This window comes from Sebastes umbrosus, chromosome 19 (assembly GCF_015220745.1).
Source record: "Sebastes umbrosus isolate fSebUmb1 chromosome 19, fSebUmb1.pri, whole genome shotgun sequence".
Classification (NCBI taxonomy): domain Eukaryota; kingdom Metazoa; phylum Chordata; class Actinopteri; order Perciformes; family Sebastidae; genus Sebastes; species Sebastes umbrosus.
The window spans coordinates 14,159,517-14,178,754 of record NC_051287.1 but is presented as its reverse complement, the minus strand read 5'-3'; the positions used below and the strand labels follow the sequence as shown (position 1 = coordinate 14,178,754).

Genomic DNA, 19,238 nt, shown 5'->3' with positions numbered 1-19,238 from the left:
TTCACACTTTAATTTAGACACAAAACAGTTCTTATTATCTCGGTTCTCACACCTGCAGACAACAACAACAATTCCTCCTGCCATATGTCAGCATAAGCATACTTTCAAATAATCTAGTGAGAAACAGACTGTTAGTTTACCTGTTGTATTGAGTCTGGCATATTGGTATCTATGAGCCGGAAGAGCAGGTTTCTGAGGGGCCTGCCCTGAGCCCCCAGTACCATGGCGCCAGTGCCCCCAGCGTGGGCCAAGGACAAGTGGATGGACAGCAGCTTCATGCACAGCAAAAGAAACTGATGGTGGTCCCTGAGGAATACATACAGAGAGCATTAGTTTGCATTAGAGTGTTGGTTAAGTGGATAGGAGGGAACATGAAAGTGTTGGAGCCCATGTGTCTTCCTGTTGGTAGTGGTGTAATGGATGTAAACAGAAGATTTGAACTGAGAGCTCAACAGGCCACAAAGAAGGATTTTTTCACAACAGCACAACAACATTTCTGCAGGTCATTCTTTACTGAATAAAGCCTCAAACAGAATTGATAAAATACATTGTTCTGTAGCAGGTTATTGATTTACGGTGCCTTCAAATGAAACTCCTGACAACATCAACAAACACGTCACAACTCGTGAGCTCTGAGCTTTCAGAAACTTTCCACTTACGAGATTGTGAATACCACAAGAGGGGGGCGTTCATATGGACTCCTCTCGAGAACACGGTAAACACGACCCCATTTGAAGGCACCATTAATTGTCATACCTTTTAGATAAGAATGGGGCGGGGGGGGTGTCATTCGCGATGCCGTCACAGTAGCTCTCCAGGAAGTTGCGTAGGTAGGTGAATGTACTCTCCTCCAAGTCGACACAGAAGGGCCTGTGCCACGCCACCAGTTGCCTGGAAGAGACCGAGTAGCTTTATAAAGAGCTGTGCAAGCACAAACGTGTCAGAACTGATAAGATAACACCACAGATTTGACAGGGGATGAGAAAACAACAGTTCGGCAGTATAAACAATGCACTCAATGGAAATGTTGCGACACAGCAGAGATGCCACTCTGATCTATTTGGTGAGATCACATGATGTGTTTACAATGTAGTGGAACAGATCTTCCACAATACCAAGAAACACCCATTACACATTCAGACAAGATGTCTGAGACAAGATGACGTGATGAGGCCTTACCTGTCGGTTGGAACCGCGGTCCAAGCCAGGCTGTGAGAAGTGCCGGCAGTGATCTGCTGGATGGACACCCCCTCTAGACCAAGCACTTTCTTGGGTTTGGTAATTGGTGTGGAAGTGTGGCCTTGCCCACACTGGCCCATGGTGTTGTTCCCCCATGCATACACTTCATTCTCTGATGAAAGGAGAACATTGCAGTCAGAGCATATTCACAATTTTAATATCAACGTGTTGAACGTGTCTTACCGTGTGTCAGAGCCAGACAGTGGCTGTCTCCACACGAGATATCAATGATCTTGGTGATGCTCAGGTCTTCTATGAACCTGGGTCTCAGAGAGGTTGTCTCAGAGGAGCCACATCCTAAACATGAGCCACAGCCCCATGCAAACACCTAAATGAAAAGAAAAATAAACATAAATTTCCTTTCTGCGTCTCCTTATTAGTCTTTGTACGTTAAGTTATGTATTCATTGCGTTATGTTGTGAATTATTGCGGTCACGTCATTGTTTGTATTGAAAATTATAATTAAAAAAGATGCTCCTTCAGAATAAAAGCTTTCCACACGGGGAATGTAGAAAGAGCTGAGTTATCTTAGCTAAGGTTAGTCGAAAGTTGACCCACGATGCTGCATCTCACCTGTCCCGCAGAGGTAAGGGCCAGAGATGACTGGCTGCCAGCACACACTTTCCTGATGATGAATCCATGCAGGGCCTCTATGACCTTGGGGCGATACACACGATTGGTGTCTCCATGACCTAGTTTACCTGCAAGGGTGAGCCATTTCCGTGTACCAGCATTAGTTCATAATAGTTTAAGACATTTCTGTTGAGATAAACCTCCTATGATGCGACTATGGTACTGTCCTTTCAGTACAAAACGATATAGTTGTGTTATGTTTATATTTTGTACAGAAATTAAACTCCTCCACTCAAAGTGTGATTTCAACTCACATAGACACTGCATTGTGGGCTTAAATCAAGCTGTTAAATCATCTGTCAACATACCATTGTCCCCTCCCCCGAAGGACCACACAGTGCGTCCATCCTGCGCCACAGCGACGGTGTGGGAGCTGCCACAGGCCACCTGCCCGACGCCGCTGATGTCCTTCACTAGCGTCGGCACGTTCCGACTCTGACTGTCACTGTGACCTGCTCAGGAGCAAAAACAGAAGTTGTTGCTAACATACCAGAGGAGGATATTTCACTGAAATTGTTGAGACAAATGAGCACAAGCAAATTTGAGAAAGAAGGTTGTGTACCAAGTCTGCCAAAGTCGCCTTCTCCCCAGGTATAAAGCTCTCCATCGTTAGTTACAGCAGCACTGTGTCTGTAGCCAGCAGACACACAAACAACAACCTGGCAGAGATACCACAATGTATGGAGAATTATGTTAAATCACTTACAAATAAATATATATGAATAAATGTAAAGGGTCTAAATTCCCCATCCATCTTTACCCCCAACAAGCAGCATTTTCTGTGTGCTTACTTTGCCAAACAGCGGCCCTTGTATGATTTTGGGGTATTTCTGTGTAGCACTGTTGCCATGGCCCAGTTTCCCATATTCTCCATCACCCCAGCTGAACACCTGAGAGAAATATGTTGAACATTTTATAATTCATTACAAAGAAGGTGAAGAAAATTGAAATCTAAAATTCACTCGGAGCAAGAGACAACTCAACAAAATAGCTTACACGTGTATTTATCACACACAAAAATGTTAACTGTCAACAGCTTGTAGACCTGTAAAATATGTATCAGTAGTCATTTGAATTTGTTACCTCTCCCTCTACAGTGATGGCCAAAGTGTGACCGTCAGAGCCCTTAGAGGAGGACACCTTCTTCATGTTCCTGTGTGGCTCCAGCACAAGTTTCTTGGGCATGGACTGGTTGTTGGAGTCCCCTAGGCCCAGGCGGCCATAGCTGCCTTTTCCGCAAGCTTTCACTGAACCATCTGCAGATACTGAGAAGGTACAGTACTGGCCTGCCTCGATCTAAGAGAAGGACAAAAAAGTAAGGATCATGAAAGGATGAGATGTAAAGCGGCAGAATAATATTATGGATTATTATAATTATTATTATTTTAAGATGGAAAAATGTTCCTTATGGGCAGCCATACCATTTGGGCATCACTGAAGCCCTGTGTCAGCTTTGGCAGCAGAATTTTCTCCAGAGTTCCCTCTGCTAGCTGGTGGCTGCTGTTGCTGCCCCACACATACACCATGACTGTGTCACTCTCTGAACCAGGAGCAGCTGCATCAGTGCTGCAGGAGCACAGGCAGTAGGATGCTAGGTTACAAATCTGCCAAAAGGGAGGAGGGTGAAGGTCCATAAAGTCAGTTACTGGAAAGTATAAGAGTTCTTAACAGTGTTAGAGAGTATGTAACTAAAATCTATTTTACCTCCTCAAACAGGCAGAGAGCGGCCTGGGAGAGTCGACAAAGTCCATCTGCGTCCTTCTTCAGCACCTGAGTATTGACGGAGTCCCCACGGAAACCCTGGGGGAAAAAAAGATTTATGTTTAGACTTCAACAAAGTGTCTGATTTTACTTTAACCTGTGACCTCTGTGTAAATATTATGTTGGTTAAGATGTCGATAAATCAGTTTCATCACATTCCTACTAGAGCTGTCAATCGATTAAAATTTTTAGTCATGATTAATCACATGATTGTCCATAGTTAATCATGATTAATCGCAAATTAATCGCACATATTTTATCTGTTCAAAATGCACCTTAAAAGGGAGATTCATCAAGTATTTGATACTCTTATCATTATACTATCAATACTTATCAACATGGGAGTGGGCAAATATGCTTGCTTTATGCAAATGTATGTATATATTTATTATTGGAACTCAATTAACAACACAAAACAATGACAAATATTGTCCAGAAAAAATATACTCAAATCATAACGTGACAAACAGGCAACAACAGCTGTCAGTGTGCTGACTTGACTATGACTTGCCCAAAACTGCATGTGATTATCATAAAGTGGGCATGTATGCAAAGGGGAGACTCGTGGGTACCCATAGAACCCATTTTCATTCACATATCTTGAGGTCAGAGGTCAAGGGACCCCTTTGAAAATGGCCATGCCAGTTTTTCCTCGTCAGGCCTTAATGTAAGTTTGGAGTGTTATTTAACCTCCTTCAAGACAAGCTAGTATGACATGGTTGGACAAACGGATTTCATAGGTTTTCTAGTTTCATATGATACCAGTATCTTCACTCTACCTTTAAAACTGAGCCCGCTACAACCTAAAAATCACAAGTTGTGTTAATGCATTAAAGAAATTAATGCCGTCATAATTCTTACAGTAACTTGCAATTTTTCTGTGCACATTCTTTCTTAACAAGAAGCATCAATCACATACGGTACTTCCCCAAAACAGCGACAAGTTACTGCATGACCAGGCAGAAGGCGAAATCGCACAAGAAGACAAATTTAGATCCCAGTCCTTAGATGCAGATCTTAAGTGTGTTTTTTAGGTTGTGTAAGTCTTTCTTTAACAGAGCTCTAAATTATGTGTAGAACGGACTAAATCAATCATAAGGTTGTTGGCAGTACCCACCCCTTGTTGTCATTTGTCCAGAAATATTGCAAAGCTGATTAGCCTGCTAAAGGATGACTCAATACACATACTGTACCGAGGGAGGGCAGGAAGACTGGCTCGATCTTAATCCTTATCTGCACACTAATGCATCACTCCAAGCTTCAAATGAGACTGTTCAAACAGCCTACAGCAGGGGTGGATATGGCAGTGAAGAGCCATTTTCCTGCTTTATCAGTATGTTATTAAATGTGCATGTAAGTTACCTCCTATTATTTGTGAACTAACCACAATGCATTAAATGAAATCAAGTGATATATCAAGGCAAAGCAGGACAACCACATGGACAACTTCCAAGAGGCAGAGAACAACCACACATATTGAGTTATCAACACGTCTGAATTCCTTCCACAGGCTATTGTTTGTGTTTCTTTATAATGCATCTATATTAGCTGTTTTAAAGGAGCAATATGTAGAACTTACATGATAGCAGTTAACGTGTGTTGGCATCACAGCAGAATCACTTCACCAGCTGTGTGTCTGAAATACTTGGTGCCTTAATAACCCAGCTGCACACGGACCACAGAGAGATGTGCCGATGCTTTTCAAGTCGGGTAGAATCTAATGTTATGTTATCTCTGCCGATCCAGTTCGTTTGCTTGCTTCCGTGGCTGCAGAAGGCTGTTTTTTATGCCGATAATAGTCATGTTGTAGAATGGGCTTTGATCCATTTAGACTCTATGATGTATGTTTTGCCCTGTTAAGATGTGCTCCTCTAGTCGTCCTGCTATTGGACAATTTGGGTGTGTCCCTTAAGTGTGATTAGTGTGAGTTAGGCTTCAGTGGAGCAGGATGGGGAGCAACAATTTTTCTGACCACAGATCACAGATTGCAGATCACAGATTGTAGACTCTATTTCAGTTATTTCCAGAAGAATTGATCCGTTTTGGATAGTCCAAGATTGGTCATATGGATATATTTTTGTTTATTTTAATTTTCGTGGAATAAACTACTTTTCACTGACAATACGAGCCTCATCTTTGAAGCTGACCAAGGAGTGAGTGCCTTCAGAAGGTAAGTGGAAGTTGGACATGGTAGTCTACGTGAGTCAGAAACCTTTACATCCTGCTAGAAGTGGCGAGGATGGTTTATAGCAAGCTGTCACTACAGAGGGTGTCGAAATGGGCAGTGGACAGGATCACAACGGCCAAAACAAAAACAGACGTTCCAGAACCGGGATGGAAATTTTAAAGGAGAACCTACTGGCTGTATCATTGTTGTCGGACAAGCCAGTATTTCAATTCAGCATGTTTCCTTAACCTCTGATGACATAACATCGTCATTTTATGATTTATTACTGTAAATCTTTTACATATTGGTACTTTAATATCTAAAAGTTGAAATTTCCCATACAATCAGAACTGGCGTGATTGATTACTCTTATGTTATGATCTGGAAATGTCAAACTTCCAAAAACGAATAAATCCAAATAATCATGTGATGCCAGGATAAAGGAATTTAAAATGAGTTCACAGGTAGCTTGATAAATGCTGCCAACAATCAGTAAAAGGAAGATTACTCCAAAAACACCAGAAAAGACAAACCGACAAAAAAACAAAGGTCCAAACTTGAAAACGTACCGAATATTGCTTCATTTGGAGAAGCGTTTGATGGACGACATCAAAGCCTACGCCAGCTGAGTGCTGGGAGCTCAGTGAGGAGGAGGAAGACAGCGTAGAGGTGGAAGAGGACATAGAAGCAGCCAAGGCTACCTCCACCCACTCCAGCAGAAACTTTAGAGAGCCTCTCTGCATGGCCAGGCCCAGCAGCAGCTCCAGCGCAAGCCTCCGACCGGTTGGGTCCGCCCCGCCAGTCCCGCTGCTCACCGATGTCTTCTTCAGGAAGTCTGCCACCTGTGCCAGGCAGTCCAGCCCGACTGACGGGATCTTATTCTCATTGGCCAGAGAGAGCGGTGGCAGCGAGGTCAGCACAGAAGACGCGGTGGCAAGCACGTCATTGCAAAGCACCGACTCCGGATGCACGGAGGCTGCGTATCTCCAGTTCTGCTGCAGTAACGAGAAGAGCAGACTCAAACCTGTCCTCACGCCCATCTCTATCAGAACATCTGTACCCGACTTGATTTTGGATGCTCCCCCTGGCAGGCAGGGCTCTGAGGCCAGCTCGAGTTGCCCACATTCGGCGCCGCTGTCTGTGGACTGGGAGGGCAGCTGCACGCGGAATTTGTCATGGTATTTGCTGTGAAGCGCGTAGTAGATCCTCTGGAGAACTACCAGCCTGTGGTGGAGGCCCAAGGTGTAGGAGGTTTGCGTCAGCATCCGGTGAGCCAGCCATCGCTGGCTGTGAAGCAGGGATGACAGGTACTCTTCTTTCTCCGCCGAGGCACTGGACTCGCACTCAAAGTCTGGCAGGCGTGGGCCGACGAGCTCTTGAACGGGTTGGGCCAGAGTCACCACTTCCTTGTTGTGAAGCAGCTTATTGTAGAGCGCGGAAGCTCCATGCCTCCTGGCCGTCTGCACGCTGTCCTCTGCTGCCCAGGAGCTATTGAAGTGCTCTTGCCACTTCAGCAACACATGGGTCTGACAAGGCACCATGTCTGAGCATTATCTGTACTCTGATGTATACCTGAAAATCAGAGAGGGGAATATGATTAAAAGAGCTAACGAGGGCTGTCTATTGGCAGATTTATAATATTCACACGTATCAGTCCCACACACTTGATCTACATAATCAAATGGCTCTTTTTTTTTTATATAGCCATCATAAATTTACAGGCAACATTTGCAGCTGCAAGCCAATGATCTAATGTGTTTTCCTGCCAAGTAAATTCAGAGGTGTCAGGTTTCTCCTTCGTGATGGAGCTTGTCCAACATACAGTACATCCAGGCTAGTGGCATAGGCCCAGTGGGTATCACTGAAATAGGCCAGCTCACCGTATGATAACGGCTAACCAACACACCCACACTAATGAGGAGTCTTTTGTCTCACAAGCTGATATGCTACACAATACAAAAGGATGTTTTTGGTTTATTAACATTTAGAAGTATTATTACATAATATAACATGGCCAATCAAAGAATTAAACCTGCTTTGAGAGATTAGGCACACGGGTGATGATAATCTAATCCCCCATCTAATTCATTCATATTCTCATTGTCATCGTCTCCAAATTGGTCACCCGGCGCTTTGAAATACAATCCCATGCAAAGACCATTGGACTTCACCTAACTCCCAGCCTGTCCGTCTGCATTTTTGTGTCTGCTTTCTAAACAAATAAAGAGCAAGTCTGTTGTTGCTGTGGAGTGGGAATCGTACATATTCACAGGAACAGCGTTCCTGGAACAAAAAAAATACAGATTTGTGTTTTCCCAACTTGCATTTTAGTTAATCATATGATAAGTGGACTCAACCCTTGAAAACCATGCAATCTAGAGCTGCAACGATTAATCCATTAGTTGTCAACTTTTAAATTATTCGGCAACGATTTTGATAATCGATTAATCAGTTTGAGTAATTATTTTAAGAAAAAGAAAAGTACAAATTCTCTGATTCCAGTTTCTTAAATGTGAATATTTTCTGGTTTCTTTACTCCTCTAAGACAGTAAACTGAATATCTTTGAGTTATGGACAAAACAAGACATTTGACGACATCATCTTGGGCTTTGGGAAACACTGATCAACACCCTTCACCATTTTCTGAAATTTTATAGACCAAACAACTAATCGATTAATCGAGAAAATAATCAACAGATTAATCGACAATGAAAATAATCGTTAGTTGCAGACCTGATGCAATCCATAATGGAGGTTAAAACGTGAAAGTACCCATGAGAGACAGCATTTACATGCAGCTGAACATGTGAGCATGCCACCGCAGTCCACAGTCCTCTCTCTTGCCTTGCCTGAGGCCTGCAGGGCTATATGGTTTCCACTCTGGCCAAAAATAACAGCAAGCATTGATATAGCAACGGGCTCCTCGGGTCAGACAACAAGCAGCAATGTAAGACGCAACCATCACTGATTATTACAAACTATCTGGAGCCTGATTTTAGGACACAAACGTTAAGGACACCTCTTGAGTTTTTCCCTCTCAGCCAGGATTCAGATTTTATCAAGCATATACAGCTCACCGATGTCAGTCCGTCTGGAGTATTTACAATAATACACACAAAAACATATAGTATTACTTCTTATAAATTACAGATTTAAAAATTGAGCCAGATATCCCAGCAACTTGCCAGTAAGCAATAAAAATTGAATAATAACATAAATGGCTCATGTGTGGGCCTATAGGCTAATGATAAAACCATTCATACATTAAAAATCAATATCAGTGTTTGGATGCAGGCAGCACCATGTACTGTATGATCAGAGGAAAAGTAAATGTCAGTGATATTAGTAGGGCTGCAACTAATAATTGTTTTCATTGTCAATTAATCTATTGATTATTTTCTCAATTAATGGATTAGTTGTTTGGTCTATTAAATGTCAGAAAATGGTGAAAAATGTTGATCAGTGTTTCCCAAAGCAAAAGATGACGTCCTCAAATGTTGTTGTTTTGTCCACAACTCAAAGATATTCAGTTTACTGTCATAGAGGAGAAAAGGAACCAGAAAATATTCACATTTAAGAAACTGGAATCAGAGAATTTAGACTTTTTTTTCTTCTTTACTACTCAGACTGATTAATCAATTATCAACATAGTTGGCAATAAATGTAATAGTTGACAACAAATCAATTAATCATAGCAGCTCTAACAGACTTTACAGTATATTTCACTTATTTAGACGCTATTAACTCTTGTCTGAAATATAAATCTGCAATGGCATAATTTATCATTATTGATTACGACACAATTAAACCACTCAAGGTTCAACATTTTTAAAAATTACTCAGACCAATTGATCCTTTATCAAAATAGTTGACAACTATTGTGATAATTGATTAATTGGTCTGAGTTACTAGGGGAGGCATTTTACAGTACACAAAGCTATATGTCAACATGTTTCTGAACTTATTCACACATATTTTAAGAGTCTTGTTTCTCCAAAAAGTTGTCACAATACTGATCAGCTGAAGTTACACATGCTCTCGCAACTATTTTCCTTATTTATTAATCTTGCCTATGTATATTCTCTATTTCTATTTATTGTTTTATAATATTTTTGTACACCTGTACCTCTGTATCTGCGCTATGCTGCTTTGACACCTGAATTTCCCCCCCGGGAATAAAGGTTCATCTTATCTTATCTTATCTTATCTTATCTTATAATGTAATAATGGGAATATAATAAGGAGCGCTATTGCAGGTCCTTCCTTCCTGCAGCTGTCAGACTCCACAACCAGCACTGCTCCCAGTAGACCACTTACACTCCAAAAAAACTGACAATAACCTGATATTTGCAGGCGGAATTTCATTCATTCATTGACTCATTCATTCTCACTGTGCAATATCATTTTCCACTTGGGCAAGTTTGTTAATAGCCTGTTTATTGTCAATACTGTATGTACTGCTCTTATTGTTATAATTCATTCTATTTAAATGGTTCATATTTTGTTACACTGTGTTTAGCTCTTTTTTTTACTGTGTTAGCTGATGCATGTTGTTTTTTGCACTATCCCCTTTGCTGCTGTACACTGCACATTTCCCCACTGCGGGACTAATAAAGGAATATCTTATCTTATCTTATATTAATGTGGCCAAGATTACATTTTTTTTGCAGATTAGCTGGCCTCAATCTACAAGAGCTATTTGGGGAGGGACCTCTATACCATCCATCCTTCTTCACTTTGATGGAAGTGGCTGAGCCAAGAGGTGATCATCCAGGGCTTCTGAAAGTCATCCAGAATCAGCTGGAGGACGTTGCTGAGCCAAAAGGACGTTTGTGCTGCTCTGTTGCCACGACAACAATCCTGACCACATTAAGCATCTATCCAATGGCTAACTAATGTTAGCATTGGATAAGATAAGATAAAATAAGATAAGATAAGATAAGATATTCCTCTATTAGTCCCGCAGTGGGGAAATTTGCAGTGTACAGCAGCAAAGGGGATAGTGCAAAAAACAAGATGCATCAGCTAACACAGTAAAAAAAAAAGAGCTAAACAAAGTGTAACAAAATATGAACCATTTAAATAGAAGGATGTATAAAAAATAGAAGCAGTATATACAGTATTGGCAATAAATAGACTATTAACAAAATTGCACAAGTGGAAAATGATATTGCACAGTGAGAATGAATGAATGAATGAAATTCCACCTGAAAATATCAGGTTATTGTCAGTTTTTTGGTGTGTAAGTAGTCTACTAGGAGCAGGGCTGGTTGTGGAGCCTGACAGCTGCAGGGTATTAATAAAGGTTCATCTTAAGATAAGATAAGATAAGATAAGATGAACCTTTATTAATCCCCGCAGGGAAATTCAGGTGTCAAAGCAGCAACATCAGCAAACATCAGCAAACAGAGTGAAACACAGGAGAGGTAAAGGTATACAAAAATTATGAAAACAATAATAGAGATATAAAAGATGAAGATTGAATGGGGGAACGTAGTGTGTACAGTCCGTCAATAAATAAATGTAGTATGTACAATAAATAAATGCAATATGTATGTATGTGCAGTCTATAAAGTGAAAAAATCTTATCTTATCTTATCTTATCTTATAATGTAATAATGGGAATATAATGTGGCCAAGATTAAATTTTTTTTGCAGGTTAGCTGGCCTCAATCTACAAGAGCTATTTGGGAGGACCTCTACCATCTATCCTGGTAGATGGATGGTAGATATTAAATTCACACTGAAACTAAACAAAGAAAAGCTCTGAAAAGTCCTAACCCTAACCTGGATGTGGCCAAGATTACATTTTTTTTTTGCAGGTTAGCTGGACTCAATCTACAAGAGCTGTTTGGGAGGACCTCTACCATCCATCCATCCTGCTTCACTTTGATGGAAGTGGCAGAGCCAAGAGGTGATCATCCAGGGCCTTTGAAAGTCATCCAGGAATCAGCTGGAGGAAGTTGCTGTGCTCTCTGTTGCCATGATAACAACCCTGACCACAATAAGCATCTATCCAATGGCTAACTAATGTTAGCATTGGATAAGATAAAATAAGATAAGATAAGATATTCCTTTATTAGTCCCACAGTGGGGAAATTTGCAGTGTACAGCAGCAAAGGGGATAGTGCAAAAAACAGGGTTGGTTGTGGAGTCTGACAGCTGCAGGGGATTAATAAAGGTTCATCTTATCTTATCTTATCTTATAATGTAATAATGGGAATATAATGTGGCCAAGATTACATTTTATTTGCAGGATAGCTGGCCTCAATCTACAAGAGCTATTTGGGAGGGACCTCTACCATTCATCCTGCTTCACTTTGATGGAAGTGGCTGAGCCAAGAGGTGATCATCCAGGGCTTTTGAAAGTCATCCAGAATCAGCTGGAGGAAGTTGCTGAGCCAAAAGAACGTTTGTGCTGCTCTGTTGCCACGACAACAACCCTGACCACAATAAGCATCTATCCAATGGCTAACTAATGTTAGCACTAGATAGATGTATTCACCACAAAACAAGAGCTACATAACGTCTCTACCTTCTCTAGCTTATACATGGTTAGCTTAGTGTAACATTAAACCTTTAGCTATTCGCTCCACCAAATATAAAGAGACGAATGTGAAACGCACTCTGTCGTTGCCAAACACCGGTTAACGGTTATTACCGCATCTGCTCGGTGACAGCTGAAGCTGACTAACGGTGAAGCTGACTAACGGCTGGCTGCAGTGCAGTTGCTAGTCTGCTCCTCCATAACTGTCAAACACCGACCAAGCCCCTCCGCTGGTTGGCTGACAGCTCTCAGCAAAAACACTATTATATATATATAATATTAACATGTAATAAATAAAATACACATGTAAGTTACCTTGACTAAAAAAGGTCATATAAATGGTTTAATGCGTTACCTGTCCCGTCCCGGTGAGGTCTCCCTTGGACGTGAATATCATATCAACCTTCTCCTCTTTCCTCTTCTTCTTCGTGGGCTTCAATTTTAAACCACTGGTGTGTGCAACTAGTGATGTATGGGCGCCATCTTGTGTCTCGGAGTGACATCATCAACACCATCATGTTTTTATTCATCTATATCATTTATTTTTCTTCTATTTTCTAAGCAAGATTGGACATTATGGAGGACCACAATAATAATAATAATAATGCATTTAATTGATTAATAACTAATTGTACAATAAAAATAGCCATTGATGTACTTATTGACTGTTTTGTGGTGTTTTTTGTAAATCCTTTTTAATTTGAACTATTTATTGAAGGATTAATATTTCATTTGTAAAAAAAATTTAAAAGGAAAGGACAAAAAAAGATTAAAAAAAAAAAGATAAGTAAATTGAAAATAATAATAAATAAATAAATAATAATATATACATTTCTTCTATTTTTAATCCAGATTGGATGCTATGGAGGACCACAAGAGTCACATAAATAGTAATAATGCATTTAATTGATTAATAACTAATTGTACAATAAAAATAGCCATTGTAGCCATTGATGTACTTATTGACTGTTTTGTGGTGTTTTTTGTAAATCCTTTTTAATTTGAACTATTTATTGAAGGATTAATATTTAATTTGTAAAAAAATTTAAAAAGGAAAGGACAAAAAAAGATTTAAAAAAAAAGATAAGTAAATTGAAAATAATAATCAATAAATCAAAAATAATATATACATTTCTTCTATTTTTAATCCAGATTGGATGCTATGGAGGACCACAAGAGTCACATAAATAGTAATAATGCATTTAATTGATTAATAACTATTGTAAAATAAATACAGCCTTAGCCATTGATGTACTTATTGACTGTTTTATGGTGTTTTTTGTATCGAATGTCAGATATCTTCCACAGAGATAAACAAAACATTTGTTTTGGAAATGCCAAAACTTTAAAAAAGATTAATACACAGTCATAATTATTTATTTATGGAAAAGCCATACTTTTATTCCGCATATTGATAAAGACTCTGTGGATGTATTATTATTATTATTATTATCATTATCATTATTATTATTATTAATGATAATAATAATAATAATAATAATGATAATAATAATAATAATAATAATAATAATTTATTATTACTATTATTTTTAAAGATTCATATACATAAAATGTTATCAATAAGTCCTTTAAATATCTTCTTTTTTTTCTTTTCTTTTTTTTAAATGTATCCAGTTAAGAATAGGCTTTAATATTTATATCAATAAAAAAGAAGCTGCTCTTTGATTGATTTTAATAGACAGGCATCTATGGAGGACCACAATAGTCACATAAATAGTAATAATGCATTTAATTTATTAATAACTAATTGTACAATAAAAAATAGCCATTGATGTACTCACTGACTGTTTTATGTTTTTTTTTTGTAAATCCTTTTTAATTTTAACTATTTATTGATGGATTAATATTTCATTTGTAAATTATTTTTATAATTCCTCCTTTTATTGCCAATTAAAGTGTCAAATAATGAATTACTTTGTAATTTAGTCAATTTATTCATAGATTAATAAATCAATTTGTAAACACATGCATTAATGGCTATTTTTATTTTTAAAAAATAATTATGATTGTGAATTAATCATTTTAAAATTTGGTGGGTCCAAAATGAATGTTTTGTTTATCTCTGTGGAAGATATTTGACATTTGGTTCCCACTTCTAACAATGCTTGTGAGCCACTAGTAAAACAACATTGGTATCTTGTGATACTGTATCTCTGGGTCGTCAGTTAGTGTGGAAAAAAACGGATAAATGGCTGAGATTGACAGTAAGTGCCTGGCAACGACTTGTTGTGAAGTGAATGCAGTGGAACAGAGGAGGGAGAATGTGACATCTAATGACTGGATGTTATCAGTGCTATCAATAGCACCTTTAAAGGAGCAATCCGCTTATTTTACACATAGTTTACTTGTCATAAGGTTTATTACTCGGCCTGTGAAAAAAAAATGCATAATGTCCTTGAGGTCAGAGGTCAAGGGACCGTTTTTCCTCACCAAAATTTAGTCAAACTTTGGAGCGTTATTTAGCCTCCTTCTTGACATGCTAGTATGACATGGCATGACATGAGAACAAACTATTTACCATTTTAAAAGTAACAACTTTTAAAAAAGGAAGAAAAATCAAAAACAAAATCAACACACTAGGAAGACCGACAATATTGGTTTCAACTGCTGTTACATGTTACATCTGCATGTTTTATTTTTAGTCAGTTCCTTCTTACTGTTACAGAATGCCTATTAAAAAATAAGGATAATAATATGCTTTAAAAAAACAGTTATAAAACAGGCTATTTTTACATTTAATTTTCACTTTTAAACTTTAGACACAGCCTCATTAACTATTCTGTGAGCCTTTACAAGATGATTTCTCTTGTTAAACATTGTCAATATGATTTCCAATCATGGGGATGTTGTGACTAAAAAAAAACATCCTAACATCAAAATGTGATTCTTCAAAGCCAGAGCCAGCCAGTCAGGAGTTTTTGGGGGTCAGTCACACAAACACACAAAAACAACAAACCCAAAGATAACTTATGACATCAGGTCACACGCATTTCAATTCCTGGATGGCGGTCCAGAGTTAATCCTGCACTTCCAAGCCGGATCTCTAAAAAAAAAAAGGGGGGCTGACTGACAAAAAGGGACGACAACACCGGAATGAGGAAATTGACGAGAGCAAAGCTGCAAAACAAAGTTGTTCATCGCTGATAACCATCCAACCTGATGAGCCAGAGGTCACTCTCACGCTCACAGAGGTGCTGCATCTGTCTCCAGGCATCCACAAGACCAGCAGCCTGAGGAGCTCTCTCTCTCTGCTGCACAGTCATGTCTCTCCTCCTCCTCATCACCACAGTGTTGTCCTCACTCATAGTGCGGGATGCCGAGGCGTGGAGCGCCAATGTCAAGTACGCGGTGAACTGCCCGGACCGATGCAACATAGAGCGGTGTGGTGGAGGTGCTGGTGGTGGTGGTGGTGGTGGCACGCAGCGCTGCGCACGGAGCGTCCTGGATGACTGCGGCTGTTGCCAGGTGTGTGCAGCCGGCAGAGGGGAGCACTGCTACCGCACCGTGTCCGGGATGCACGGGGTGAAGTGCGGACCGGGATTATTCTGCGAGTTCTACAAGGATGAGGACGACTATGGAGACGAATATGGGATATGCAAAGGTATACATTCATAGTCAACATCTTAATGTGTCTAGTGTTATTTCTGCTGCGTTTTCAAAAACCTATATGTGATGCCCTGCTGCACCAAATGCAGTATCCCATTATGTTATTTAGGCTCTATTTATTGAATATTCACAATAGCACCATTGCCATACAACCTATGGTTATAGAGGCATATGTGCAGACTTGTGCATGATTTCTTCAAATACAATTTTGGGCATTTAACTTGGTATTATTATTATTTATTATTTTTATGTATTATTTATTATTATTACTCCCATTAGAGGTTTGGAGTTGAGACATTCAAACATCAATGCTCATGCAACACTTGCAGTTTTTTTTTGTGTCTATGGCTCATTTCTCTTTATCAATTTCAATTCAAAGTGGCTTCATTGGCATGAAAGTTTAAAAGAAAAACAATGTTGCCAAAGCATCAAAATATAAAACACAAATGCAAATCCCATTATGTTATTTAGGCTCTATTTGTTGAATATGCACAATGAATAGCACCATTGCCAGCCAGACAATTAATGGTTATAGAGGCACATGTGCAGACTTGTGCATGATTTCTTCAAATACAATTTTGGGTATTTAACTTGGTATTTTAGCCACATTAGAGGTTTGGAGTTGAGCTATTCAAACAGCAATGCTCCATGCAACACTTGCAGTTTTTTTTTTGTCTATGGCTCATTTCTCTTTATCAATTTCAATTCAAAGTGGCTTCATTGGCATGAAAGTTTAAAAAAACAAAAAAACAATGTTGCTAAATCATTTATTTATTGCACATACTACATTTATTTATTGACGGACTGCACACACTATGTTCACCCATTCACTCTATATCTTTTATATCTCTATTATTGTTTTTATAATTTTTGTGTACCTGTACCTCTCCTGTGTTTCACTCTGTTTGCTGATGTTGCTGCTTTGACATCTGAATTTCCCTCCGGGGATTGATAAAGGTTTATCTTATCTTATCTTATCTTATCTTATCTTATCTTATCTTATCTTATCAAAATATAAAACACAAATACACAATGATATTAATATGACTATTAACACTGATTTTGACTGTGAATAAAGGTCTCCATGCAACACTACAGAATATGGCCCCATATCAGATCCAGTCAGGACCTTTTTTCTACAAGACAAAGCATGACTACTATATAGAATAATGTGTTGTTTCTTTGCAGACTGCCTGTATGGGACCTATGGGCTTGAGTGTCGCAAGACATGCAACTGCAAAGATGGCATCTGTGACAGGGAGACAGGAGCTTGTCTCACCCTCAAATTCTTTGCCAAAATCGCTGGCAAGCTCAAGACTGAGACTCCAGAAGGTAAAGAGTGACACTTCTTAGACTAAAGATGCTTCTTTTAAAAAAAAAAAAAAAAGAAAAAGTGTAAATCCTCAGCAGTCAAATGTCTTGACAAATGGACTAAATTAAGCTCTGAATTGAAAGATGAATCTTTTTCTTGTGTTTCCAGGGGTCGAGGTGGGCTCAGGAGAGGTCAGCTCTGCCCAGAGCACAGATCAACACACGACTCCAAGGCGGCCTCGCTGACAAGTGCTGACAAGACTGAATCTATTCAGTGTAAATGTAGCATTAACTTATAAATGAACTGAAAGATATATTTTATTATGTTAAACGATGAACAAAACTTTTTTACAGCAGTCGGAAGCTTTTATTTGGTTTGTTGGGTCCTCGTTTGACACAAAGCATCTTTTCTAATGAAATATGCAGATTATGTCATTCTCTATTTCTCTGTTATTGTTTGTCAAGATGATCCTGTCATCTGTTTTCCCATGAGCTTCACTGTCTCATTTAGTGTGCCTTCATACATTCTTGTTGAGAAAATGAGAGTTAATGTCACAAGACAAAGACATTTATTTTCAAACTGGACACAGCAATATTTGTCATTGATTCATTGTTGTCCACGAAACATTTTGAGGTTTTCCACAATGATGTATTATTTGTACTGTATATATGAAATGCAGACATGGAAGATATCATGTATATGACACCAGCCGATGTAAAGAATGCTCTTACAATTAAACCAAAGTTATCACTGACTCTTGTCACTTGATTTCATTTAACTTGATTAGTGATGCATCACTGGATACAGTTATTGTATTATCTAAAAACCCTGAATTGTGCAGTAATCAATAATGATAAACTAGGCCATTGCAGATTTATATTTCACGCGAAGGTTAATGGCATCTAAATAAGTGGAATACACAGTAAACTCATCTAGAGCTGCTAGGATTAATTGATTCGCTGTCAACTATCAAATTAATCACCAACTATTTTGATTAATCAGTTTGAGTCATTTTTTTAAGAAAAAAGTCTCTGATTCCAGCTTGTTAAATGTGAATATTTTCTTGTTTCTTTACTCCTCTATGACAGTAAACTGAATATCTTTGAGTTGAGGACAAAACAAGACATTTGAGGACGTCATCTTGGGCTTTGGGAAACACTGATCCACCATTTTTCACCATTTTCTGACATTTAATAAACCAAACAACTAATCGATGAATTGAGAAAATATTGACAGATTAGTTGACTAAAAAAAAAAATACTTTGTTGTAGCCCTAGACTCTATCCATATATGCCATTCAATTAACTGTAGTGTGACTTACACACGTCTGTGCTGCAAAACAAATAAAAATGCTTTAAAATAAAAGACGCGTATCACACAATCACACGAGGGGAAAGAAATAATGATCAAAACGACCAGTTATGGAAAAAGTATAAAGTCAATTGAAACTGCAAAAGTGAGTAAATTAAAGAAGTCATTTAGAGACTAGTAGCAGCATTGTCTCGGCTGCATACTTCAGTTTATTGTCATTTATTGTTACTGTAAAAGTCTGAACAACACTCTGCAGTTGTGTCCTTGCTGGAGTTTCTTCAGGGATCTCTTTGTTCTTTTCTCTTTGCATCCTTCTTCAGTATAATCCAGGTGATGAGCAGTTAGCTGGATTTCATCAGATAAAACGCTGGAATTGGAGCCAAGAGAACATTTTTCCTGTTGTTTTGAGTATTTTTAGTACTTTCATATTGCTTTGCTCTATACTGTAAAGACCTAGTTGCACGAATGATGCAGAGACTGATCAACTGATATCTATCAGACAGATTCTCTCTTCATTAACTTCATTATTACATTCATTACAACCCCAGTACTGGCACTGGAGAATTGAATTCATACACCAGGTGAGAGAAGGTTGAAAACAGAAAAAGTATTTATTATATGTCATGCTAACATATTTTAAG

General features: G+C 38.7%; 2 protein-coding genes across 9 annotated transcripts in view; one reads left to right on the top strand and one right to left on the bottom strand.

Annotated features, from left to right (window-relative positions):
• LOC119478848 (probable E3 ubiquitin-protein ligase HERC1) overlaps positions 1 to 12,828 on the bottom strand; it is a 50,989-nt gene extending 38,161 nt beyond the window's left edge. For 4 of the 8 annotated variants that reach the window (XM_037753867.1, XM_037753868.1, XM_037753865.1 and 1 more), the window contains exons 1-13: positions 12,703 to 12,828; positions 6,370 to 7,372; positions 3,577 to 3,672; positions 3,294 to 3,476; positions 2,956 to 3,168; positions 2,664 to 2,762; positions 2,435 to 2,531; positions 2,181 to 2,324; positions 1,813 to 1,940; positions 1,423 to 1,567; positions 1,180 to 1,351; positions 757 to 891; positions 141 to 306 (exon numbers count right to left, since the gene is read on the bottom strand). In XM_037753867.1, the coding sequence (XP_037609795.1) occupies positions 141 to 306; positions 757 to 891; positions 1,180 to 1,351; positions 1,423 to 1,567; positions 1,813 to 1,940; positions 2,181 to 2,324; positions 2,435 to 2,531; positions 2,664 to 2,762; positions 2,956 to 3,168; positions 3,294 to 3,476; positions 3,577 to 3,672; positions 6,370 to 7,341 (2,550 nt within the window). In that variant the 5' untranslated portion in view covers positions 7,342 to 7,372; positions 12,703 to 12,828. Of the gene's footprint in view, positions 1 to 140; positions 307 to 756; positions 892 to 1,179; positions 1,352 to 1,422; positions 1,568 to 1,812; positions 1,941 to 2,180; positions 2,325 to 2,434; positions 2,532 to 2,663; positions 2,763 to 2,955; positions 3,169 to 3,293; positions 3,477 to 3,576; positions 3,673 to 6,369; positions 7,373 to 12,702 lie in introns of those variants that run through there. The other 4 variants (XM_037753862.1, XM_037753863.1, XM_037753864.1 and 1 more) reach the window with 1 other exon arrangement.
• A 2,608-nt stretch (positions 12,829 to 15,436) lies between these two features.
• On the top strand, positions 15,437 to 18,040 carry esm1 (endothelial cell-specific molecule 1). The gene is made up of 3 exons (XM_037751838.1): positions 15,437 to 15,969; positions 17,163 to 17,306; positions 17,455 to 18,040. The coding sequence occupies exons 1-3, from the start codon at positions 15,630 to 15,632 to the stop codon at positions 17,529 to 17,531; spliced, it is 561 nt and encodes a 186-aa protein (XP_037607766.1). The 5' UTR covers positions 15,437 to 15,629; the 3' UTR covers positions 17,532 to 18,040.
• Positions 18,041 to 19,238: the final 1,198 nt, after the last annotated feature.

Excerpts from the sequence above, each read along its gene's own strand:
- esm1 (XM_037751838.1), top strand. The coding sequence starts at position 15,630 with ATGTCTCTCCTCCTCCTCATCACCACAGTGTTGTCCTCACTCATAGTG. Across the intron at positions 15,970-17,162 it reads CGAATATGGGATATGCAAAG|ACTGCCTGTATGGGACCTAT; the intron begins GTATACATTCAT and ends GTTTCTTTGCAG. Across the intron at positions 17,307-17,454 it reads CAAGACTGAGACTCCAGAAG|GGGTCGAGGTGGGCTCAGGA; the intron begins GTAAAGAGTGAC and ends TTGTGTTTCCAG.